Genomic DNA, 20,969 nt, shown 5'->3' with positions numbered 1-20,969 from the left:
AAAACAATTACTATGGTTTTCAAGATTTTGAAAAGAACCAAGTTGTTCATGTATACCTGTTTCCCCCCAAACTTTAGGATATTAGAAATCAAAGAAGATACAGACAGCATCGAAAAGCAGAGTTGGTGAAACTCCAGCAGACGTTGAACGCTCTCAATTCCAAGAAAGCTTTTTATGAAGATCAAATAAATTATTACAACACCTACATTAAAACCTGTTTAGATAATTTAACAAGGAAGTGAGTGGGTTTTTAAATTATATAGTGAAAATGTAGAGCTTTTATAGTTTATTTCTCTTATATCCCGCCGTTTTCATTGAAGGATGCTGACAGAAAAACTGAGCTGATTGCATTGTCTACTGCAGCCTTTCTCAAGCTTTTTACCATTGAGAAATCACTGAAACATTCTTCAGGCTTCAAGAAACCCTGGAAGTTATGTCATTAGACCACAACCCCTGTCACGCCCCTGAAAGTCACATGCTACCAGAAGTGACACCACCCAGACACTCAGAAACAACCCAGGAGCCTACTCCACTGGACTGGGGACAGGGCTGGGACAGGCGACTGCCACTCCATCATACCCTGCCACTCCCCCCCCATGCACTTAAAATGAGAGTACTTACCCCTCTGAACTCCAGTTACTACCACATGCAGTGAGCCTTATTTTATTTATTTATTTATATTTATCCCTGCCACTCCTGAAACCAGTCTGGCTTGTGGTGGTTTACATTAAAAGAATAAAAGATAAATATGAAAAATGATAAAATATATAATATAGACCATAAATAATGTAAACGAAATAAATAAATACCAAACAGCAATCAGAAGACTGGCACTTCCATTAGCCAAGCAAGTATCTCCAAAATTTGGGTTTTCTCTCTGGTTAAGTGGTTGTTGGCAGCAACAGAGGACAGCATATGATTTGCTCTACCACCATACAAATGATAAATAGTGTTGGTCACCTGTGGATGGATGGATTTATTTATTTATTTATTTATTTATTTGGATTTTTATAACACCCATTCTTTATACAACCAATATAGCCCCAATGGCTGAACATCATAGTGTTTTATTAGAAAGTCTCCTTTTTAGATTAATAATGTTGTAACTATATTCATGAATTATTGAATGAATAGAACTCCTTATTTGTATTGGGTACAGAACAGCATTTTACCTAAGAATATGAAATCCCTTTAAATGTTCCAACAAAATTTTATGATGCATGATTTACAAAATAGAACCTAGGAGATTGGCTTTATTAATTGTTCTAAATCCAAACTCAGTAACATCTGTTTATCTTTTCCTTTCTTAGAGAAAGGGAAAACATGCAGCTGTTCATCTGCTTCCATCTTTTGTTTTACAGAAATTCACGGAGGTCAATCAAAATAAGTGGAAAAGAGGAAGAGAAAGGAAACAAGCTTAAGAACATTTCACTGAAGTACACAGCAGCAAGGCTACATGAAAAGGGGGTTATACTAGGAATTGATGAACTTCAGCCTAATCAGTAAGTAATGCTACCATTCCCCCATCTTCTAATAAGATATACTTTAAAGCCAAAGAACAGAAAGGAAAGGAAAGGAACTATGTGCTTAAGTGTATAAACATTAAAGATTATGTATTAAGTATTTCAAGTAGCTGCTAAATTTTAATTTTTTATTATATTTGTAATTGGTTTAGCATAAAATCTATTCATCCATGCAAATGACTGCCTTTTTCGTTTTAAGGTTTAAGAATGTCATGTTTGAAATCACACCGGGTGAAGAAGTGGGTGACTTTGATATCAAAGCAAAGTTCTTGGGAGTGGAAATGGAAAAGGTGCACCTCCATTTTCAGGTAAATATTGATTCTATGAGACCTGGGTACACGATGCTAGTGCTGGTATAGAGGCAGTCGTGAACTCTGAACATTACATTGGAGATTGAGGGCGGAGAAAAAAGATACTCCTTTCAATAAATTAAAATTTAAAGTAATAGGCTGCTTGGTAGTGGCCTCAAGTAGTGGCCCTCGTGCTTTAAGGTGGCATTAAAATTCCAAACAAAATACAATTAAAACCCTTGGGAAATGCTACAGATTTGAATTCCATTAAAATCACTAATAAATTGGCCTTACAGACCCTGCCCCAGCTCTTCCATTTTAGGGACATCTTTCTACAAGGTAGGAGCCACTGTAGAAAAACAAACAGGGTTGTAGGTGCCAAGCGGGCCACCTTAAATGAGGGGACAACTGAAAGGTTGCAGCCAGAGGACCTAGATGTCATATGGTGTTGGGGGGGAGAGAGAGGAGAAGGTCCTTTACAATAGCAATCCCCAACCTGTGGGCGGCGGACCACATGTGGTTCTTCGACTAATTGGAGGTGGGCCCCGAAGGACGCCTTCTCCCCCCCCCCCGGCCCTTTACTTCACCCCCCTCCCCCGGCCCTTTACAACACACTTTGGGTGTCATTGTCTCCCATCACTCCCAGATGGGACTATTTCGTTGCAGAGAAACAAGCTCAGGGTTCCCATTGATCTGTCATTGCCATGAGTTAAAATTTCCATGAAAATAAAATGTTCCTTATGTTCATTGTTGTGGCGTGTCTGTATCTTATTTTGAAGGGATGTTTAAACATTACCATAGCGATCAGAGAGCGTTAGGGCAGTGGTTGAGAGTAGAGGAGTAAACTACCCCCCCCCACACCGGGCCTCAGTAAAAGGCGTTGAGTGGTCCCCGGTGAGTGGTCCCCCGTGTTGAGTGGTCCCCGGTGATAAAAAGGTTGGGGACCACTGCTTTACAACATGTGTTCCCATACACATACTTTAAAATACCAGCAGTAGTGCTCCGGTGCCTGCAGTATTACATTTTGGGATTTTTTACATAGACAATACATCCACCACCCTTTTCTGCATTAGAGCAGAGGTCTCCAACCCCCGGTCCGCGGCCCGGTACCGGGCCGTTAAGGCCATGGTACCGGGCTGCCAGCGGCCGCCCCTGCCTTCCCCTGCCCCCGCAGCGAGAGGGGGGGAGAGGCAGGCGCGGCCGCTGGCACGCCAGCGACGCAAACGCGCACATGCGGAGACGCCGCGCATGCGTGTTTGCGCCCCCTGCTGGCGAAAACGTGCACGTGCGGCTGTTCTGGGCATGCACGTTAGCACCACCTAGTGGCGAAAACGCGCATGCGCAGCAACTGCGCGTGCGCGTTTACGTGCAGCTGCTGTGGCCAGGCCACCGGCTCTCTCCCACCCTCCGAGGAGGTCCCCGACTACAAGAAGGTTGGGGACCGCTGCATTAGAGCAGTGGTCCCCAACCTTTTTATCACCAGGGACCACTCAACGCCTTTTACTGAGGCCCGGTGGGGGGGGGGTAGTTTACTCCTCTACTCTCAACCACTGCCCTAACGCACTCTGATCGCTATGGTACTGTTTAAATATCCCTTCAAAATAAGATACAGACATGCCACAACAATGAAGTGTGTTGTAAAGGGCTGGGGGGGGATGAAGTAAAGGGCCAGGAGGGGGGGAGAAGGCGTCCTTCGGGGCCCACCTCCAATTAGTCGAAGGACCACATGTGGTCCGTAGCCCACAGGTTGGGGATCGCTACATTAGAGGACAGATCTTTCATTTATTAAAAAAAAAACAGTATCTAGAACAATTTGATTCCCTGCACTGTGTCTTACATATTAGTGTTCAGAGCACTTCACATCAATGTTCTCAATCATTCAACAGTACTATAGTACAACTGGTAACTTGATATATTGAAGATTGGGGAAAGGAGGCAGCAGTCGAAGCAGGAAGTTTTCCTAAAGCTACCTACAGTACCATCCTAAGCAAATAATACCCGTCTAAGTCTACCAAAGTCCATTGCTTTAGAAGGCATAATTCTGCTTAAGATGGAATTGCTGCTGTGTTTATGATTGATGTGGGGTTTGAACTGGAAGTATTAACTCTCTTGCCACTGCTTGGGAAGAGGATTGTTTGAAAGCTTTTATGTGCAGTGGTGTTCGGGGGGGGAGGGAATCTCATTTAAAACTTGTGCAAAACAAGGTTTGGAAATGTAAACTTCATTATTGGTGAGAGCCAGTTTGGTGTAGTAATTAGAAGTGTGGATTTCTAATCTGGCGAACGGGGTTTGATTCCCTGCTCCGCCACATGCAGCCACTTGGGTGACCTTGGGCTCGCAACAGTACTGATAAAGCTGTTCTGACTGAGCAGTAATATCAGGGCTCTCTCAGCCTCACCTACTTCACAGGGTGTCTTTTATGGGGAGAGGAAAAGGAAGGTTGCTTTGAGACTCCTTCAGGTAGAGAAAAGCAGCATATAAGAACCAACTCTTTTTCTTCAGTAATATCAGGGCTCTCTCAGCCTCACCTACCTCACAGGGTGTCTGTTGTGGGGAGAGGAAAGGGAAGGCGAATGTAGGCCACTTTGAGACTCCTTTGGGTAGAGAAAAGATAAGAACCAACTCTTCTTCTTCTCTATTGTAGGACTTGCTCCAAATGCAGTACGAAGGTGTCTCTGTAATGAAAATGTTTGACAAAGCTAAAGTGAATGTAAACCTTCTCATATTCCTGCTCAACAAGAAATTCTATGGAAAATGAAGGCTGATGGGAACTTGGACTCATCCTTCAAATCAAGGATCCCAATTTTGGGGCTTTGCTTTTAACCATTTGAAGCTATTATACATCAGACATTTTCTTCAAGGAAGTCCAGAGGAATGTACTTATGTGCCTTTTTATCCTTTAATAATGCAGTAAGAAAATAAGAACATTCAAATCACCCTAAATACTTCCAGATTTCTCGCTGGTGTTGGTACTTATTTAAAAGGATCTGATGATTTAGTGGTATCCAAACATTGTCTGATTTTTAAAAAATATGCAAGATACTTATTTGAACAGAATATTTAGAAATCCTTTCCTACTAAAATAAATCCCCAATATAGCTTTCCTTAGACAATTATTCATAGAGAAAAATCCTAATATGTGATAGCTTTGGCAAATATTTTGCTTAAATGCGGATGGCTCTTTTCCAGATACCTGTCAATTGTAAAGTGAATTATTGTGCAATTCAAAGTTTTATAGCTAATTATAAATTTAACATTTACTGTATAAAAATATATATTTTGCAATTCATTCCTACTAAAAATGCACTACTGCCTCAATAAAATCGTCTATATACAACCTTTTAATTTAAGTGTAAAGGGGCAATTTGAATAGTGATCAGTTTTTTGCAATGTACTTGAGGTATTTTGAAGAAAAAAATTGTGCCTGTCTTTTTGTAAGAAAAGAAAAAAATCCATAAATAAAATGCAATAAATCAGCATCTAGTTTATTTTATTTTTCTCAAGATAGTTGTATATTATTTTGATTACTTAATTTGTGTGTTTCTAACTGACCAGTGCATTCTAACAAATCTGAGACTGGAACTTCAGACTGCTGCTGGAAGATTCTCACTCCATTTTCCAAAGACACTTTACTGGCTTGGCGGATTGACTACAAAGCTAAAGGAATCTCTCCCTTATCCTCTGCTACTTTTGATGCCTGCCTCTGCAATACCAATTGGGATAAAGCTCAGGGCCTTTCCACACACCATAAATAGCGTGATACTTCCCCCCCCCCAGCAGATGCTGTATTCCAGGTCCTTTGCATGACATCACCAACCTCCTGCGTCCAGCCAAAAAAAATCATGCTAAATCTGCCATTTTAAAGCACAAGTTGGTGAATCCCAAAAAGTGGATTCACCAACCTAAAAAGCGCTTTCCCCCAGTGGACAACAGGCACACTATACACCAAAGAAATGTATGAGGCAAAGAAGTGCTATTTCCGCCTCCAATGTCCTGCCCTCGCACCCGCCTGTCTCTCCCTTCTCCCGGGAATGGGATTTTTTTAAGCAAACTGCCTGGAGCAACTAATAGGTGTACAAGCGTGCAGGCAAAGCCAAAAATAATTTTTCCCACAGTTGTCACACAAAACATGCCTCTCTAACCCCCCCCCCAAAAAAAAATAATCAGAAATTAGATTAGTTATTGTCAAGACTCATGATTCCATAAGGGGGTGGCATAAGAAAAAGCACTATGCATCTATGATTAGATGCATAGGCATTTCAACTGAGAACGATTAATTTTTTTAAAAATTGGCAGGCACCATGGGGCCTTTAAAAAAAGAAGAAAGGGGATTCGCTGCCTGGCTTGATTGACAAGCGGAAGAGTTGCGTATAAACCACGTTTCTCTCTTCCTCCATTTCCAGCACCACTTGTGGAGCATAAGCGTGGAAATGCGGCAGACTACAACGAGATGGCAAGAAGGTAAGGAATGGCCGGAGGCACGATAATATTTAGCACTACGCCATTCAGCTGGCATAATGCTAATTTTTGCAATGCGCGGAAATGCCCTCAGTCTTTTCTCTTAGGAGTAATTCAGAAAGTCAGAATTCCTGCACACCTGGTTCCCCCCCCCCCGCACACACACACACTTTAAAAAAATGGCAACAGTTTGGCTTCTTGTTATCTACTAAATAGAAGAAGAAGAAGAGTTGGTTCTTATATGCCGCTTTTCCCTACCCGAAGGAGGCTCAAAGCGGCTTACAGTCACCTTCCCATTCCTCTCCCCACAACAGACACCCTGTGGGGTGGGTGAGGCTGAGAGAGCCCTGATATCACTGCTCGGTCAGAACAGTTTTATCAGAGCCGTGGCAAACCCAAGGTCACCCAGCTGGTTGCATGTGGGGGAGTGCAGAATCGAACCCGGCATGCCAGATTAGAAGTCCGCACTCCTAACCACTACACTAAATAGTATGCATGCCTTTCTGTACAGGGAATTGCTGCCCCAGAAAGCAAAGTTTCTTTAGTAGAGAAATTGAGTGCTGTTCTAGAATTCTTGAGAGAATACCTAGGGTTGCCAGTCGGCACACACACGCAGGTGCAGAAGGACTTTAGTGCCACAGTCTTGGGTCACTGTGCTTCAGGAGTTTTATTGATTGATTGATTGATTGATTGATTTGATTTCTATACCGCCGCTTGCCATAGCCTCGCGGCGGTTTACACATACAATTCTAAAACAATAAAACCCCAATAAAATCCCCATTAAAATTAAAATTTTAATTTTTTGGTCCTCTCTGGCTTGTTTCCCTGCATCTCTTGAAACAAAGAAGGATGATCGGGAAGCGTGCCTGACTTTCCCCCATCCTTTTGAGTTGCCAAAGCGTGTTAAAAGAAGGATCCTCAATTAGCAACATAGAATCAATGCCTGGTCACTGTCGTTTACGGAGGAATGGCATGCAAATGAGCAAGATATTCCTTCCTCTGTGACCCTTCGCGCCTCAAGCTGGGAAGGGGGGCTGCGGCTGAAGAGGGTAACAAGCGGCTTCTCTCCCCACCCAGGCCCGCCTCTCGCGCTGGCTGGGGAGGAGGCGTGGTCGCCCCCCCCCCCCCTTCTCTTGCTCTCAACTCCTGGCGGCGGCGCGGCTGCTCCTGCACTGGCTGTTGAGTTGCCTTCCGAGGAGCGTGGAGGAGTTTGGCGGCGGCGGCCGGAGCTGCAGGTTCCTGCCCGCTCCCCCCAAGCGAGGCGCCATGGGGTTGCCGCCGGCCGGCCTGTTGCTGGTTTACAGCGCGGCGCTGCTCGCTCTCCCCTCCGCGCAAAGTGGTAGGTGGCGCCCGGGGCTCGCGGGCGAGGAGTCGAGTTTGGGGTGCGCCGGGGGGCCATATTTGCAGGCAGTAAACCGGCAGGGGGCGGGGGGTGTTCTGAGGTGCGCGGTGCTCCCGGCTCCCCTCCCCACAGCACAATCCCGAGCAGAGCCAACAACTCCCTGAAGTCAACGGGCTTAGAAGCGCGGGGATTGCCCTCTGTAAGCGAGTCTTCGTGGGCGGTTGGGTTGCCCCCCCCACGTGGCACCGAAGCCGCGGTGCCCCGCAATTTCCACGCAAGGCAGACTGAGCGCGGAGTGCCATACGCGGGGGCAGGAAGTGACCCGCAGCGCACGCGGGCGGTATTCGCCTGGATATAACGCCCGGGTACATACCCGCCCGCTAAAGTTTCTGCTGCGTTCAACTTAATCTGCCCAGAGCCCCCTTCCGTTCTCGAGAATCAGTTCCCTGGATGGTTTCCTTTGGGCTGCTGGAAGCTGGAAGCGAGAAGCACCCCCCCCCCCCCAGGGAGGAAGGGTCTCGGTCAGCGGCCTGAGGGCTGAACCCCGCTCTGCTCCCCGGGTGCGGTGGGGGCTGCCTTGGTGGTCGCGTTTGTTGTTTTGCTGGCAAGTCACAGCTGACACAAGGCGAGCCCGAGGGTTTTCAGGGTTCGAAGGAGGTTTGCCTTACCTGGCGCCCCTTGGCCATGGCCCTTCCAAGTCGGAGCCAGGGCTGGCCCTGCTTAACTCCCCACATAGCCTGGCCCATCTAGGTCAGGGCTTTCCTTGCAGGGTCGGAAGAGAACAGACCTGCTGGATCCAAGCCTGAGGGGATGAAAAGGAGCAGTCTGTGTGAAAGTTTTGTTTGTGCTGGAGCATGATCTTGAGTTGTGCCCTCTCCCATCAAACCCCTAGGCTTTTTAGAATTATTGTTTTTAATGAGTCACAGTTAATTCCATATATGACCTCAGGCTGGCAAGGAGCTGCTTGAAGCAGATAAGGAGCCCTTTTCCTGGAGTTCCTTCCCTGGAAGTTGCCTGTGGGAGTCAAGCATCCAAACTGCAGGATTGCAGCCTAATACAGCAGAACAAAAACATGAGACATGAAACCTGGGATTGTTTTCTTACTCTTTGTGTATCAGAACAAAGCTTGAGTCCAGTGGCAAAGCCTTTAAGGCCAACAGAGATTTATTTTATTGATTTAAGCTTATGCCCAGAATAAAACTTGGTTGGTTCTAAAGGTTTTGCCACTTTGTTCTGCTGCTTTAGACAAACATGGCTTCTCGCCTGAATCTGTCTTTATATACCAGTTGTTTGCTGTGCTTGGTTAATTAAGCTGAAAAAGTCTTATTAGGTTAGTGAACCTTTTTTTCTCACTAAACACACTGATATTCAATAAACCGTATGTAGGCCATGGATCTGAAAGTTTTAAGATTCTTCTGTGATACAAAACCAGCATATTTACTTTCAGAGATTATTGGATCTACTTTTTGTTCACAGTGTGAAGATGGAGGGAGAAGAGACTCTTGTTATGTTGACTAAAAACTTGGCACCACTTTTATCCTTATCCTGTCCTTATCATGTTTAATTCTTGAGGATCAAGTTGAACTTTCTGGGCTTCAAGATTTAATTTGTTTTGGTTCTGTATTACAGGGTTTGGTTTTTGTTAAGCATGCTGGTGGAAGGAACATTTTGTTTCCTCTATCAATTCAGAGATGTCTTTCAAGGTAGCAGTTATGTGTCATGTCAAGATAGGAAAGGTGATTTCACTTTGCGCTTGTTTCACGGAGCAGCGAGTCTGGCAATGATGTCTGTGATATCAAAATTTCTACAAGGCTGAAGTTGGTTCCTGGTTCCATGTTCACACTTCCTAGTTCCTCATTCATGAAATCCCACAAATATTGAGCGTACTTAAAGCTTAGTATACAAAAATAAGATTTTATTTTTATAAAATAACAATATACCAAGCACCTCTGCCTTACGAGTGGACCTCTGAGGACCCCTGGTCCATAGCCAAAGGTTTGTGCTTACAGCTTCAAAGTGAATGTCCCCAGGACAAAAGCTGATTAAGATAATCATCCTGGATCACATATCCCCAGACTGTGGAGACTATTCCCTGGGAGAGACATGCCCTGGTGCCCAGTACAAACATTGGTCCCGGCACGAAGAGCTTCTTGGGTGGCCCCCAAGAAGCTAATAGGGTTACATTGGAAAGATGGTTTAAATAAGAAACTGGGCACGTTGCCTGCTGCCTGCTCCCCAAGACAAAATTTAGGCCATTGCAAATCAGACTTTGGAGTGTGGCAATATATAGCTTGGAGTGGTCCGGTCATGGGGGTCAGACCCAGTGTTTGGACCAAGCACCAGTACATGATAATCTTTTTTGTCCTGGGGCTACTCCACTTTACAGCAGTTAATGCAAACACTAGGTTGTTAGAACTCATGGCAAATTACTTGGGCTCCCATGTGGAGTGCCATAGGGGGCAATTCTCTCCCCCACATCTGGAGTGGTTGCCACAAATGAGACCACTTCATTTGTAGTCCAGCAGACTACGGAGATTTTTGGAAATATGGCTTCCACACTTATAAGAATTAGATTAGGGTGTTCTGTGTCAGCACAAGATTTGAACTGCTAGAGGACCTTCAGTTTCCCTTTGAAAAGTAAGGGACAATTCTAAGCAGGTCTACTCAGAATCATATTCAGGTTTGGGACTTACTCCCAAAAAAATGTTCTTAGAATTGCACTGTTAGTATGCTAGGACAGGGGTCATCAACCCCCGGTCCGCGGCCCAGTGGCAGGCCGCAAAGGCCACAGTACCGGGCCGCAAAGGACACGCCTGCCTCCCCCCGCCAGGAGCAAGAAGGAAGGGAAGAGGTAGGCGCAGCCGCCAGCACGGTGGTGGCGCAAACGTGCATGCACGCAGTTGCCACGCATGCGCGTTAGTGCCACCTGGTGGCGAAAACACGCATGTGCGGCGACTGCGCGTGCACGTTTTCGCAGCACCCGGGCCGTCGGCTCTTCCCTCACTCCGGAGGTGGTCCCTGACCTGAGAAAGGTTGGGGACCGCTATGCTAGGATATTGTCATGATCTTGACTTAATTGGCCTACTTGATATTCACCTTGTTTTAAAAGCCCATACCCCCATTTTAAGGATCCATCAAAGTGCATATGGAATAGTTGTTACCAATGCAACAAAAGCTGGAAATTTTCCTGCTTCCCGTTCATTGTTGAATTTGCTTTAAGGGCCTGTGAATTTCCCTAAAGAAATTTAGCATGTTAGTTTCAGAGGGTAGCCATGTTGGTCTGCAGTAGAAGAGCTAGATACAAATCCAGTAGCACCTTAAAGATCAATAAGAGATTCAGGGTGTAAACTGTCAATAAACAGAGTTCCCTTCATCAGACACAAAAAATGGAGATCTTGGAGTCCTTTTATCCTGATCAATATTCTTGTATTCTTTAGAAGCATATTTACAACACCGCTTCTGTCTTCTGACCAGGATAAAAAGACACAGAGATCTCAGTTTCTTTGGCTCTCGAAAGCTTATCCTTTGAAACTCTTGTTGGTCTCCAAGGTGCTAGTGGACTCATCTGTTAGTATGTTAAACAAAAATTTGAGTCCCATGGTACCGTTAATACCAACAAATATTTATTCAAGGTGTGAGCTTTCATGTGTATGTACACTTCCTGAGACAATGGAACAGGGATCATAAGAGTACAGAGTACAGATATAAGGAGAAAGTAAATTAGTAGCAAATTAGTAAACAGCATTACATTTAAACTTTGCAGTATGATAAATTCTTACTAGAAAAGTTGATCTGTTTTTTGTGTTCAGTAGTCATTCACAAAAACATTGGGGGAATAAAAATTCCAAGGTTAGTGATTAATGGCAGACACTTTCCCAGTTATGAAAAGAAGTACTTAAAAGAGATGTGTTGCTAGCCCCATCTGGGGCCCATGCCTTAAATAAATCTTCGTTGGTCTTAAAAGTGCCATTGCACTTAAATTTTGTTGTGCTACTACAGACCAACACGATTACTCACTTGAATTGACAAACTGGAACGTGTCCAGAGGAGGGCAACAAAGATGGTGAGGGGTTTGGAGACCGAGTCATATGAAGAAAGGTTGGGGGAGCTCGGTCTGTTTAGCCTAGAGAGGAGACAACTGAGAGGGGATCTGATAGCCATCTTCAAGTATTTAAAAGGTTGCCATATGGAGGATGGAGCAGAATTGTTCTCTCTTGCCCCAGAGGGACAGACCAGAATGAATGGGATGAAATTAATTCAAAAGAAATTCCATCTAAACATCTGGAAGAAGTTCCTGACAGAGCGGTTTCTCAGTGGAACAGGCTTCCTTGGGAGGTGGTGGGTTCTCCATCTTTTGACATTTTTAAACAGAGACTAGATAGCCATCTGACGGAGACGCTGATTCTGTGAAGGCTCAAGGGGGTGGCAGGTTACAGTAGATGAGCGATTGGGTTGTGAGTGTCCTGCATAGTACAAGGGTTTGGACTAGATGACCCATGAGGTACCTTCCAACTCTATGATTCTATGAATCTATCTGTTAGCATGTTAGTTCCTCTGAGGTGGCTTTCACAAGTTTGTGTCTCATTTGGCCCATGCCACAGGGAGTGGGAAATGGCATTTCCTTGTAGCCTAGATGTAACAGCTTTTAGAACAGGGATAGTCAAACTGCGGCCCTCCAGATGTCCATGGACTACAATTCCCAGGAGCCCCTGCCAGCAAATGCTGGCAGGGGCTCCTGGGAATTGTAGTCCACGGACATCTGGAGGGCCGCAGTTTGACTACCCCTGTTTTAGAATCTCCTCGCTTGCTATGCTTGTGTAGTAGAAGAATGCTGGGTTGGAGCTGTTCCAGAGCCTGGGGGAGATATGGTGACATCATCTTAAGATGGCTGAAACAAAGGATTCACTCAGCGTTTAAGTCCTTGCGTTGGAATCCCTCTGTGGCCAAGTTGTGCACAAAGACATCTGTCTTGTCTCTTTGCTATTTTTGATTGCCCCTTCGCCATAACAAAGTACAGTTTCAGAAGTGTTTAAGCTTTAAATCGGTACTGTTTATATACACATTTTATGAGAGCCTGCCTAGATCATTTAATTACTTCTAATGGACCATTTCCAGGTTAAGGAGGAGGATTTGGAAACTTGCATCAGGCAAGCATGTGGTTTATGTTTGTTTTTGGGTCTTTGCTGTTGCTTGTCGTAAACATGGTGATGGCAGTTATGAAATATCAGCCTTTGTAAACAAAGTGCAGAGACAGATTTAGACTTGAATGTCATCTTGCATGCAGTGAAATGATGAGCTTAAACCTCAACAAAAGTTATAGGTTATCTTAAATATTTGTCATTGGAATATGAAGAAGAGTTGGCTTTTATACCCAGCTTACAATCACCTTCCCTTCCTCTTCCCACAACAGACACCCTGTTAGGTAGGTGGGGCTAAGGAAGCTCTGAGAGAACTGTTCTGCAAGAGCATTTCTAACAGAACTGTGATGAGGCCAAGGTCACCCTGCTGGCTACATGAGAAGGAGTAGGGAATCAAATCCAGTTCTCCAGATTACAGTTTGCTGCTCTTAACCACTGCACCAATCCAAGTTTATAGGAATAGACATTTCATCCTTACTGAAACTTGAGTCTGTGTGATGACTGTTTTGGGGGTAGCCTATCTGTGGAATGGGAAGAAGCCCCAAATGTCTTCTTATGTGCAGTAAGTGGGTCATTTTTTGTTGAACACAGATAATTAGGATGTGATCTCTTGTTCTATGTAAATGTAATTGTAGAATTAAATGATTTACCAATATATATTAGTGAACACAGGCTTTATTTATATTTTCCAAAGAAGCAAACTCAATAGAATCCAGCTCTAACTTTGTACGAAATATGTGTTGCTTTTTAAATCCCTTGTCTTTTCTGTGTCACACAAGCCATACAAAAATGTTACAGCTCCCTAACCACTTGTTCTTATAAATAAAATGGAATTCATGCTTTCACTGCGTGTGGACCTGGTTTTGAGGAATCAAAACACTTTTGTTGGTTATATAGAAAAACCACTAAGGTTCTTTTTCTGGCTTTGTTTCTGAATGTTGATGAATGGCCAAAAAGCAGCCTACAGTCATACTGAATTTGCCTATCAATGCAGTAGTACTTTGAGGCTGGATAAAAGTCATGTGATACTGTAATCCATTCTTTTGGAGTTCAAATACCTTTCTCCATTGATCTCAGTGGGCTTTCTTCTCTCCGTTGTTCATTACATTGCTGAGTTAGGAAACAATCTACATTGTGGATTGTTTCAGGAAACCCAGTTTAACATAAGTTACATAGTTTGAATGTAAAATGCATGCATACTTTTCACAAATGATAAGCTGAATATTACATTGCTAGGAACAGCATTTTTATAATGAAGCCAAATGAATATTTTTGCATTATTTATTTATGGGATTTTTTTTAGGCCACTTCCATTCAACAATGGCAGCTAATATTTAAAATAACATACAATTTCCCCTATATTATATAAAACCAGTTAGAAATCACTAACTGGATGAGCTGTGAGAGGGTTGTGAGTGTCTTGCATAGTGCAGAGGGTTGGACTAGATGACTCATGATGTCTCAACTCTTATGATTCTATGATTCTATGACTTTAAAAATCACTTAAAAGGTGAGACAGAGAGCTCGATAACAAAACCCACTTATGAACCTGAGGTCAAGTAGGTCCTGATTAAGATTATAATCCCCAAAATTCAGATGTGAGCATGGGGGCCCAATTAATGATGTAACCAAGTCCTCAACCATAGAGCTGGTGGAAGAGCATCATTCTTCAGGCCCTTCAAAACTCTGACAGCTCTACAAGGGCCTAGATTTCTTTTGGCAGCCCATTCCACCAGGCTCTGGCTGAGACCAGCCACATGTCTTATTTTTCTTCCTGCTTAGATTTCTCCTTTCCGGTTGCTGAACCTTTTCTGTTCTTTTCCTGTTGTTACACAAGGGTGCAGACATGTCAATGAATAGGCAATCACAAAGAATATACAACTGGAATTTAGCACTGGAATCTGTGTGTGTGTGGGAAGGGGGGTGTTTCCTTTCAAGCAGCTCAGTTTGTAAAAAGCTTGAAAAAAAGTGGATTTCCACTGTAATCTCTTTCCTAATAGAGATCCCCTTTTCTTCCTGCTGATAGGAGCCAGAGGCACCATAGGTCTAGACTGGATGGCCCCTCACAGCTCATTAGCAAAGCTTCTCCACCATCCCTGAGATACGTTACACTGGTTGTACTGCAAGCCCTGCTTGCTATCCGATTTGAGATTTCTAGGGAAATAATATCTGCCAGGGATCAACCCCCCCCTTAATATCCTTTTACTAGGATTAACCAAAATATTATGAAACAAGTTAAAGTTTTCAAGTTTGCTATAATTTGTCACTAAGTTGGTGTTCAGTTAAAAAAAAAGGAAGGCGGGCATTTTGGGTCATGGGAGCACAGTCCCTATGCCTGAAGATTCAACAGCCTTAAGGTAGGAAACAGAAGGTACGCAGATTTTACTGGGTTTATTATTCTGTGCAAACAGATTTCAGGTGCCATTAAGGATTCTTGGACAGACAAGCAAACTCACACCTTGAAAATATTAACAATCAGGTATCTCCCCAGACCTAATCACAACACACAGATTCTTTGTAAGGCAGAAGAAAACCATAGTCATTCTTACATTAAAGATTAATTAATTAATTGAGATTATTATGAGGCAATGCACTAGATCAGTGATCCCCAGCATAGCACCTGCACATGTATTTCTTGGTATCCACTTCTTTCCTTAAAATAGCAATCCCCAACCTGTGGGCTGCGGACCACATGTGGTCCTTCGACTAATTGAAGGTGGGCCGCAAAGGACGCCTTCTCCCCCCCCCGGCCCTTTACTTCATCCCCCCGGTCCTTTACAACACACTTCGGGTGTCGTTGTCTCCCATCACTCCCAGATGGGACTATCTCGTTGCAGAGAAACAAGCTCAGGGTTCCCATTGATTTGTCATTGTCATGAGTTAAAATTTCCATGAAAATAAAATGTTCCTTATGTTCATTGTTGTGGCGTGTCTGTATCTTATTTTGAAGGGATGTTTAAACATTATCATAGCGATCAGAGAGCGTTAGGGCAGTGGTTGAGAGTAGAGGAATAAACTACCCCCCCCCCACCGGGCCTCAGTAAAAGGTGTTGAGTGGTCCCCGGTGAGTGGTCCCCGGCATTGAGTGGTCCCCGGTGATAAAAAGGTTGGGGACCACTGCCTTAAAAGAAAGAGCCAGTCTTCTATCTCGTTGCAATAGGAGGTTGATCAGAAGATCCCGGAAGGAATCACCTTTGTGTACGTAAGGGCCATAATTTCAATAAAGATGCCCACATCATAGGAAGATATTAGGCTTGGAACCACTAAATGAGGGATGGCCAAATTGTGGCTCTCCAGATGTTCATGACCTATAATTGCCATGAGCCCCTGCCAGATGACATCCTTGTGTGACCACGACTCCTGGGGATTGCTATCAGTGGTGTCAAGAGACCTGGTGAGGTATTCCTTCACCATAATAACTGCCATATCCTCCATCATTGCATGCCTGGCATCCCTGTTCTTGCTGACCTCCTGGTTCACTGCTGAAAACCAGTAGTGGGGCTTCTCCCTGGTTGGGCTCTGAAGCAGAGGTGCTGGGCTGTGGCTCCTCCCTCAACCTTTTCCATCTCCTCTGGCCATGTCCATTGTCCCGTGGCTTCCATTGTGTTTGCAGAGTTCATGCTTCTTGTGTTTGCAGAGTTCATGAGCTCTGCATTCAGGAGAGCCGTGATGCCCTTTGTTGAGGACTCACAGATACAGACCAGCTTGTACTTCCCTGTATTGCAGAGAGGATGAAACTCTGCATTGTATTGCCCACCTTCAGCCTCTCTGCCAAGGCCCTGACATGTGGGACAACTGCCAGCTCATGTGGAGGCCAGTGCCTGATCCAGCCCTCAAATTATGGGGGTGATTTGGCCCAGGCTGGCTGCATTCAGCACATCAGTGTTGTCCCAGAAGGGCTTGAGGACACACACCGTTTGGGAGAGGGTCAGTTTGGCATTGGAGTTGATGCAGTATTCTTCTTCCCATTGCATGATGGTCATGGAGGAGATGACATCCTGTGTGACATTCTTCTGCTCTACCAAATGCCCAGTCATGGTATGGGGGGGGCGTTCCTCCTCCCATTGCCTCTCGCACAGCAACTGGGCAGACTTAATGCTGTGCTGGAAATGGGCAACCGGGCATTGGCAGGTCTCGAGCAAAGACCATGTATCAAGGGAGGCACTGAAATCACAAAGGTTAGCTATTTCTTATGTTGCAAACAGCTCTGAGCTCTGCAACATTAGCACTCATGGCCAGTCGATGACTAGTCAGAGTGATACTTGGTAACTGTTCTGCAGGAAATTTACATGATGTTTTTGGATATTTTATGTACTTATGATTTATATATAATGTTTTAAAACTTGGTACTGAAAGGTATCCAGTAGTATATAATTTTTAATGTGGTGTACATATCTGTTAGCATAATTTATGCTATTAGGAACGTCAATTTAATGTTACACAGAAGCTACTACAATAAAATATAAAGACAAAAAGATGGTCTATGAAGATAGTAGACTAACCTTAGAAGAGATCTGAACAACAAGACAGGCAGTGTCAGTGTAAATTACAGGAAACGCCATTTCCTGAGTTCTTCTCCAAACCACAAAAGTGTTGATGTTCACACACACACAAACCCAAAAAATCTTCTAAGGTGTATAATCATTTTCTTTATTTCTTTTAGGACTTCTTTCCAAGAATGACAGTTTTGTACCAAAAACATTTGTCTATCCTTCGAGTGATGAAACAGATGAAAAGATCTCATGGGATGACACAGACACCGAAAATGATTTCGATGCTGGATCAGGATCCATAAACCAAAGCAGGATAATTGGAGGAGTGTGGAAACAGTTGCCTAAACATATCTCCAGAGCTGCTGAGGAATACCTGACTAGCCCATGGCTAACCCTTTTCGTTCCTTCAGTCTATACACTCGTAGTTGTGCTGAGTCTTCCTCTGAACATCATGGCGATTCTTATGTTCCTGATAAAAATGAAGATCAGAAAGCCAGCTATTGTGTACATGCTCAGCCTAGCTTCTGCTGATGTACTCTTTGTGAGCGTACTGCCCTTTAAAATTTTCTACCATTTTTCCGGAAACAACTGGACGTTCGGACCAGAAATGTGCCGTTTTGTCACCGCTGCTTTCTACTGCAACATGTACTGCTCCATACTTCTGATGACGGCGATAAGCATTGACCGGTTCCTGGCAGTGGTTTATCCGATGCAGGCTCTGTCCTGGCGCACTCTGGGGCGGGCCTCTATGGTGTGTTTCACCATCTGGGTTGTCGCCATAGCTGGGGTTATACCTCTGCTTATCTCAGAACAAACAAAGAGAATCCATCACTTGAACATTACAACCTGCCACGATGTGTTGGATGAACGTGATCTTAAAGGGTATTACTTAATTTTTTTTACAGTGTTTTCTTCCTTTTTCTTTTTGGTGCCATTCATTATTTCGTCTGTCTGCTATGTGTGTATCATCCACAGCCTGAGCTCTTCTGACATTGTTGCAAAGCAGAGCAAAAAGACCCGGGCATTACTTTTGTCCATAGCTGTTTTCTCTATTTTTATTGTATGTTTTTGTCCCACAAATGTTCTGTTATTAATTCATTACATACATTTTTCTTACAACAAATTCTTGGAAAACATCTATTTTGCTTACCTGCTCTGTGTGTGTATTAGCAGCATAAGTTGCTGTATTGATCCTTTGATCTATTACTATGCTTCATCTGAATGTCAGCGACAACTTAGCAGTTTGTTGTGTGGGAAGCAGAGTCCTGAACCCTGCAGCAGCAGTATTAGTGGCCAATCCATGATCAGAACCAATCGAAGAGATACCTGTACCAGTACCCTTGGAAATAGTGTCTACAGGAAGCTATTGGCATGAACCTCTAGAGACAAATGTACATTTTGTGCACTTTTGGTTTGTGCAACACTTTTAACCTTGTACTGAAGAATATCCAGTTTATGGACACATTTCAATGTGATCACTCAGTATATACTTCTAGCATAATATATGCCATCATGGCTGATCAAGTATTCAAATTGCAAGTATCTTTGTATGGGGATAGATTGGTACAGCAATGTTTCCTGGCTTACATATGGAATCTGTTCCCTGACGTACTGTCTGTGGAATCCAGCTGCACTGAAAATCAGACTACCCTAGTATTAAAAACTACAGGGAAAAAAGGTTTTGTTTTCATTGCAGCACTTTGACACACACACTCTGGTGCAGTACTTTACTTTTCTGTAGGCATAAGTAGCAAACATTTTTGTGGCTGAATATAAATGGACCTATTTGCAAATCTCAAATGCTAATTCTGTTATGTTCTTAGGATCAAAATTGATCCTGTCCTTATAGCATTGCCTCTTTATTTTTGTTACAACTTTCTGAGTTTTGGCTTTGGTTCATGTGACAGAATACTAATAATAGCTTTTACAGCATTTCAGTACATTATAACTAAAAAAAAACCACATGAGTGTGTTTTCAGATTTTATATCCCTGTTATGGGAGGCAAATATGGAAGAATAAAGAAATTAGGAGTTTCACCATGCCCCAGCAAGAAAGGCAGGCTACAAACGTGCATTCTGTAAGAAAAATCCAGCCATACAGAAGCTTAATTATGATGCTGTTTTTCATTTTTAAGCATTGGTCTCACATTATACAGATTAAATTTTAGAACAGAAATCTCTTAACTTGTTAACCTACACCTTATCCTAGGTTTTTGCAGTTATGAGTTTCTGCTTTAGGCCACAGCATTTCCAAAACCAAGCAACCATACAGTGTCAGAGTAGTCTTTGAGAGACTCAGGTTTAAATTCCCACTGTGTTCCCCCTATCTTTTACTGACAGAAACCTAGGCTGAAAGCCTGGCAGTACTGTTCTGGTTGCCTAGCAGCACCCACTGAAGACATTCATTTCTTAAAGCTACAGAAGCTGCTTCTATTATTGGGGAAGGGGCTCTAAGCACACCCCCCACATGGAAACAATTTTTGTAGATTTCAGAGTTTCCTGCAAACCTAAGGTTTATAGAAAAATCTGTTACGGCTTCAGTTTCCGGATTTAAGTACCTACCGATTTGTCCACATTTTGTATTATATATGATGATGATGATGATTCTCAGTAAATGGAAGAAAAATTGGAGGAGCTATGGCTTTACCACAAAGTATTACAGGTAACAAGCCCCATCTTTAGTGCCTGGCATCTCTGATTAGAGAATCTTAAGACTAAAGTAAACAATATTAGAGCCAGCTGGTGTAGTGGTTAAGAGTGGCAGCTTCTAATCTGGAGAGCAGGGTTTAATTCCCAGCTCTTCCACAGGCAGGCAGCTTAGTGACCTTGGGCTAGTCACAGTCCTGTTAGAGCTATTCTCACAGACCAGTTTCTCACAGAGTGCTCTCAGCCTCACCTCCCTCACAGGTTGTTGTGGGGAAAGAAAGAGAGGGTGATTGTAAGTCACTCTGAGATTCCCTCAGGCATTGAAAACCAGGATATGAAAACCAACTCTTATTATTAAATGAACCAAAGATCTGATTCAGTAGCAGACCAACTTGGTATGTTAAAATATCTTCAGATCTCAAATAGCCACCTGGAAACTGAAGAGAAATAACTACTTGTCCTGTAGAAGGTGCTGCACATAGTACTTGGTCATTTTAACTATATAGTATATTACTGCCTCTTTGACAGGAATTCTCTGACAATAATTGAGTGATAATATTGTTTTTTGTGCACAAGTTTACTATGAAAATTCCAGCAGTATTTTAAATTGGTTTGGTTTAGGAAGGCATTATGGCAAGAAACGTTTGGGGAGAAAACATTTCATGTTTTCCTTTCTGGTTTTGTGTGAACATCAAAATGCATTTTGCATAAACTAATTCAATTTTTACAAGTAAAAATGTATATATTTTGTATTTTAAGGAATAGTCTCCTGAATTAACCAAATAAAATAGTTTTTGCTTTGTTTAAGTTATAATGTGATAAGAACTGTTTTATATTTTATTTTCCTACTTTGAACATTGTGTTAAATTGAACTAATAATAAATGTCTATACTCTGTGTAAATCACTGTATGGTTTATTCACATTTTACCATTACCTTATACAGTAACGCAGTGGTCCCCAACCTTTCTGAGGCTGGGGACCGGCAGGGCAACCGCCCCGCCCATGCATCGCGCATGCGCGGCTCTGATTCCCTCTCCCCGCCCTCCCGCAGTAAGAAGCTTCCCGGGCCACAAGCTTG

At 43.3% G+C, this 20,969-nt stretch overlaps 2 protein-coding genes across 4 annotated transcripts in view; both read left to right on the top strand.

The window, feature by feature from the left end:
• The window catches only part of IQGAP2 (IQ motif containing GTPase activating protein 2), a 162,509-nt gene extending 157,219 nt beyond the window's left edge, over nt 1-5,290 (top strand). For all 3 annotated transcript variants that reach the window (XM_077347356.1, XM_077347357.1, XM_077347358.1), the window contains 4 exons: nt 78-238; nt 1,362-1,502; nt 1,723-1,831; nt 4,458-5,290. In XM_077347356.1, the coding sequence (XP_077203471.1) occupies nt 78-238; nt 1,362-1,502; nt 1,723-1,831; nt 4,458-4,571 (525 nt within the window). In that variant the 3' untranslated portion in view covers nt 4,572-5,290. The remainder of the gene's footprint in view (nt 1-77; nt 239-1,361; nt 1,503-1,722; nt 1,832-4,457) is intronic.
• A 2,115-nt stretch (nt 5,291-7,405) lies between these two features.
• Nucleotides 7,406-20,792, top strand: F2R (coagulation factor II thrombin receptor). The gene is made up of 2 exons (XM_077347355.1): nt 7,406-7,610; nt 17,415-20,792. The coding sequence occupies exons 1-2, from the start codon at nt 7,538-7,540 to the stop codon at nt 18,617-18,619; spliced, it is 1,278 nt and encodes a 425-aa protein (XP_077203470.1). The 5' UTR covers nt 7,406-7,537; the 3' UTR covers nt 18,620-20,792.
• Nucleotides 20,793-20,969: the final 177 nt, after the last annotated feature.

This window comes from Paroedura picta, chromosome 7 (assembly GCF_049243985.1).
Source record: "Paroedura picta isolate Pp20150507F chromosome 7, Ppicta_v3.0, whole genome shotgun sequence".
In the NCBI taxonomy this organism is placed as follows: domain Eukaryota; kingdom Metazoa; phylum Chordata; class Lepidosauria; order Squamata; family Gekkonidae; genus Paroedura; species Paroedura picta.
Note: the sequence above shows the minus strand (reverse complement) of the source record. Positions and strands in the feature narration are given on the sequence as shown.

Bases quoted from the DNA above. Each gene is read 5' to 3' on its own strand.
- F2R (XM_077347355.1), top strand. From the start codon at position 7,538: ATGGGGTTGCCGCCGGCCGGCCTGTTGCTGGTTTACAGCGCGGCGCTG. The intron at 7,611-17,414 runs GTAGGTGGCGCC...TATTTCTTTTAG, and splicing joins TCTCCCCTCCGCGCAAAGTG to GACTTCTTTCCAAGAATGAC.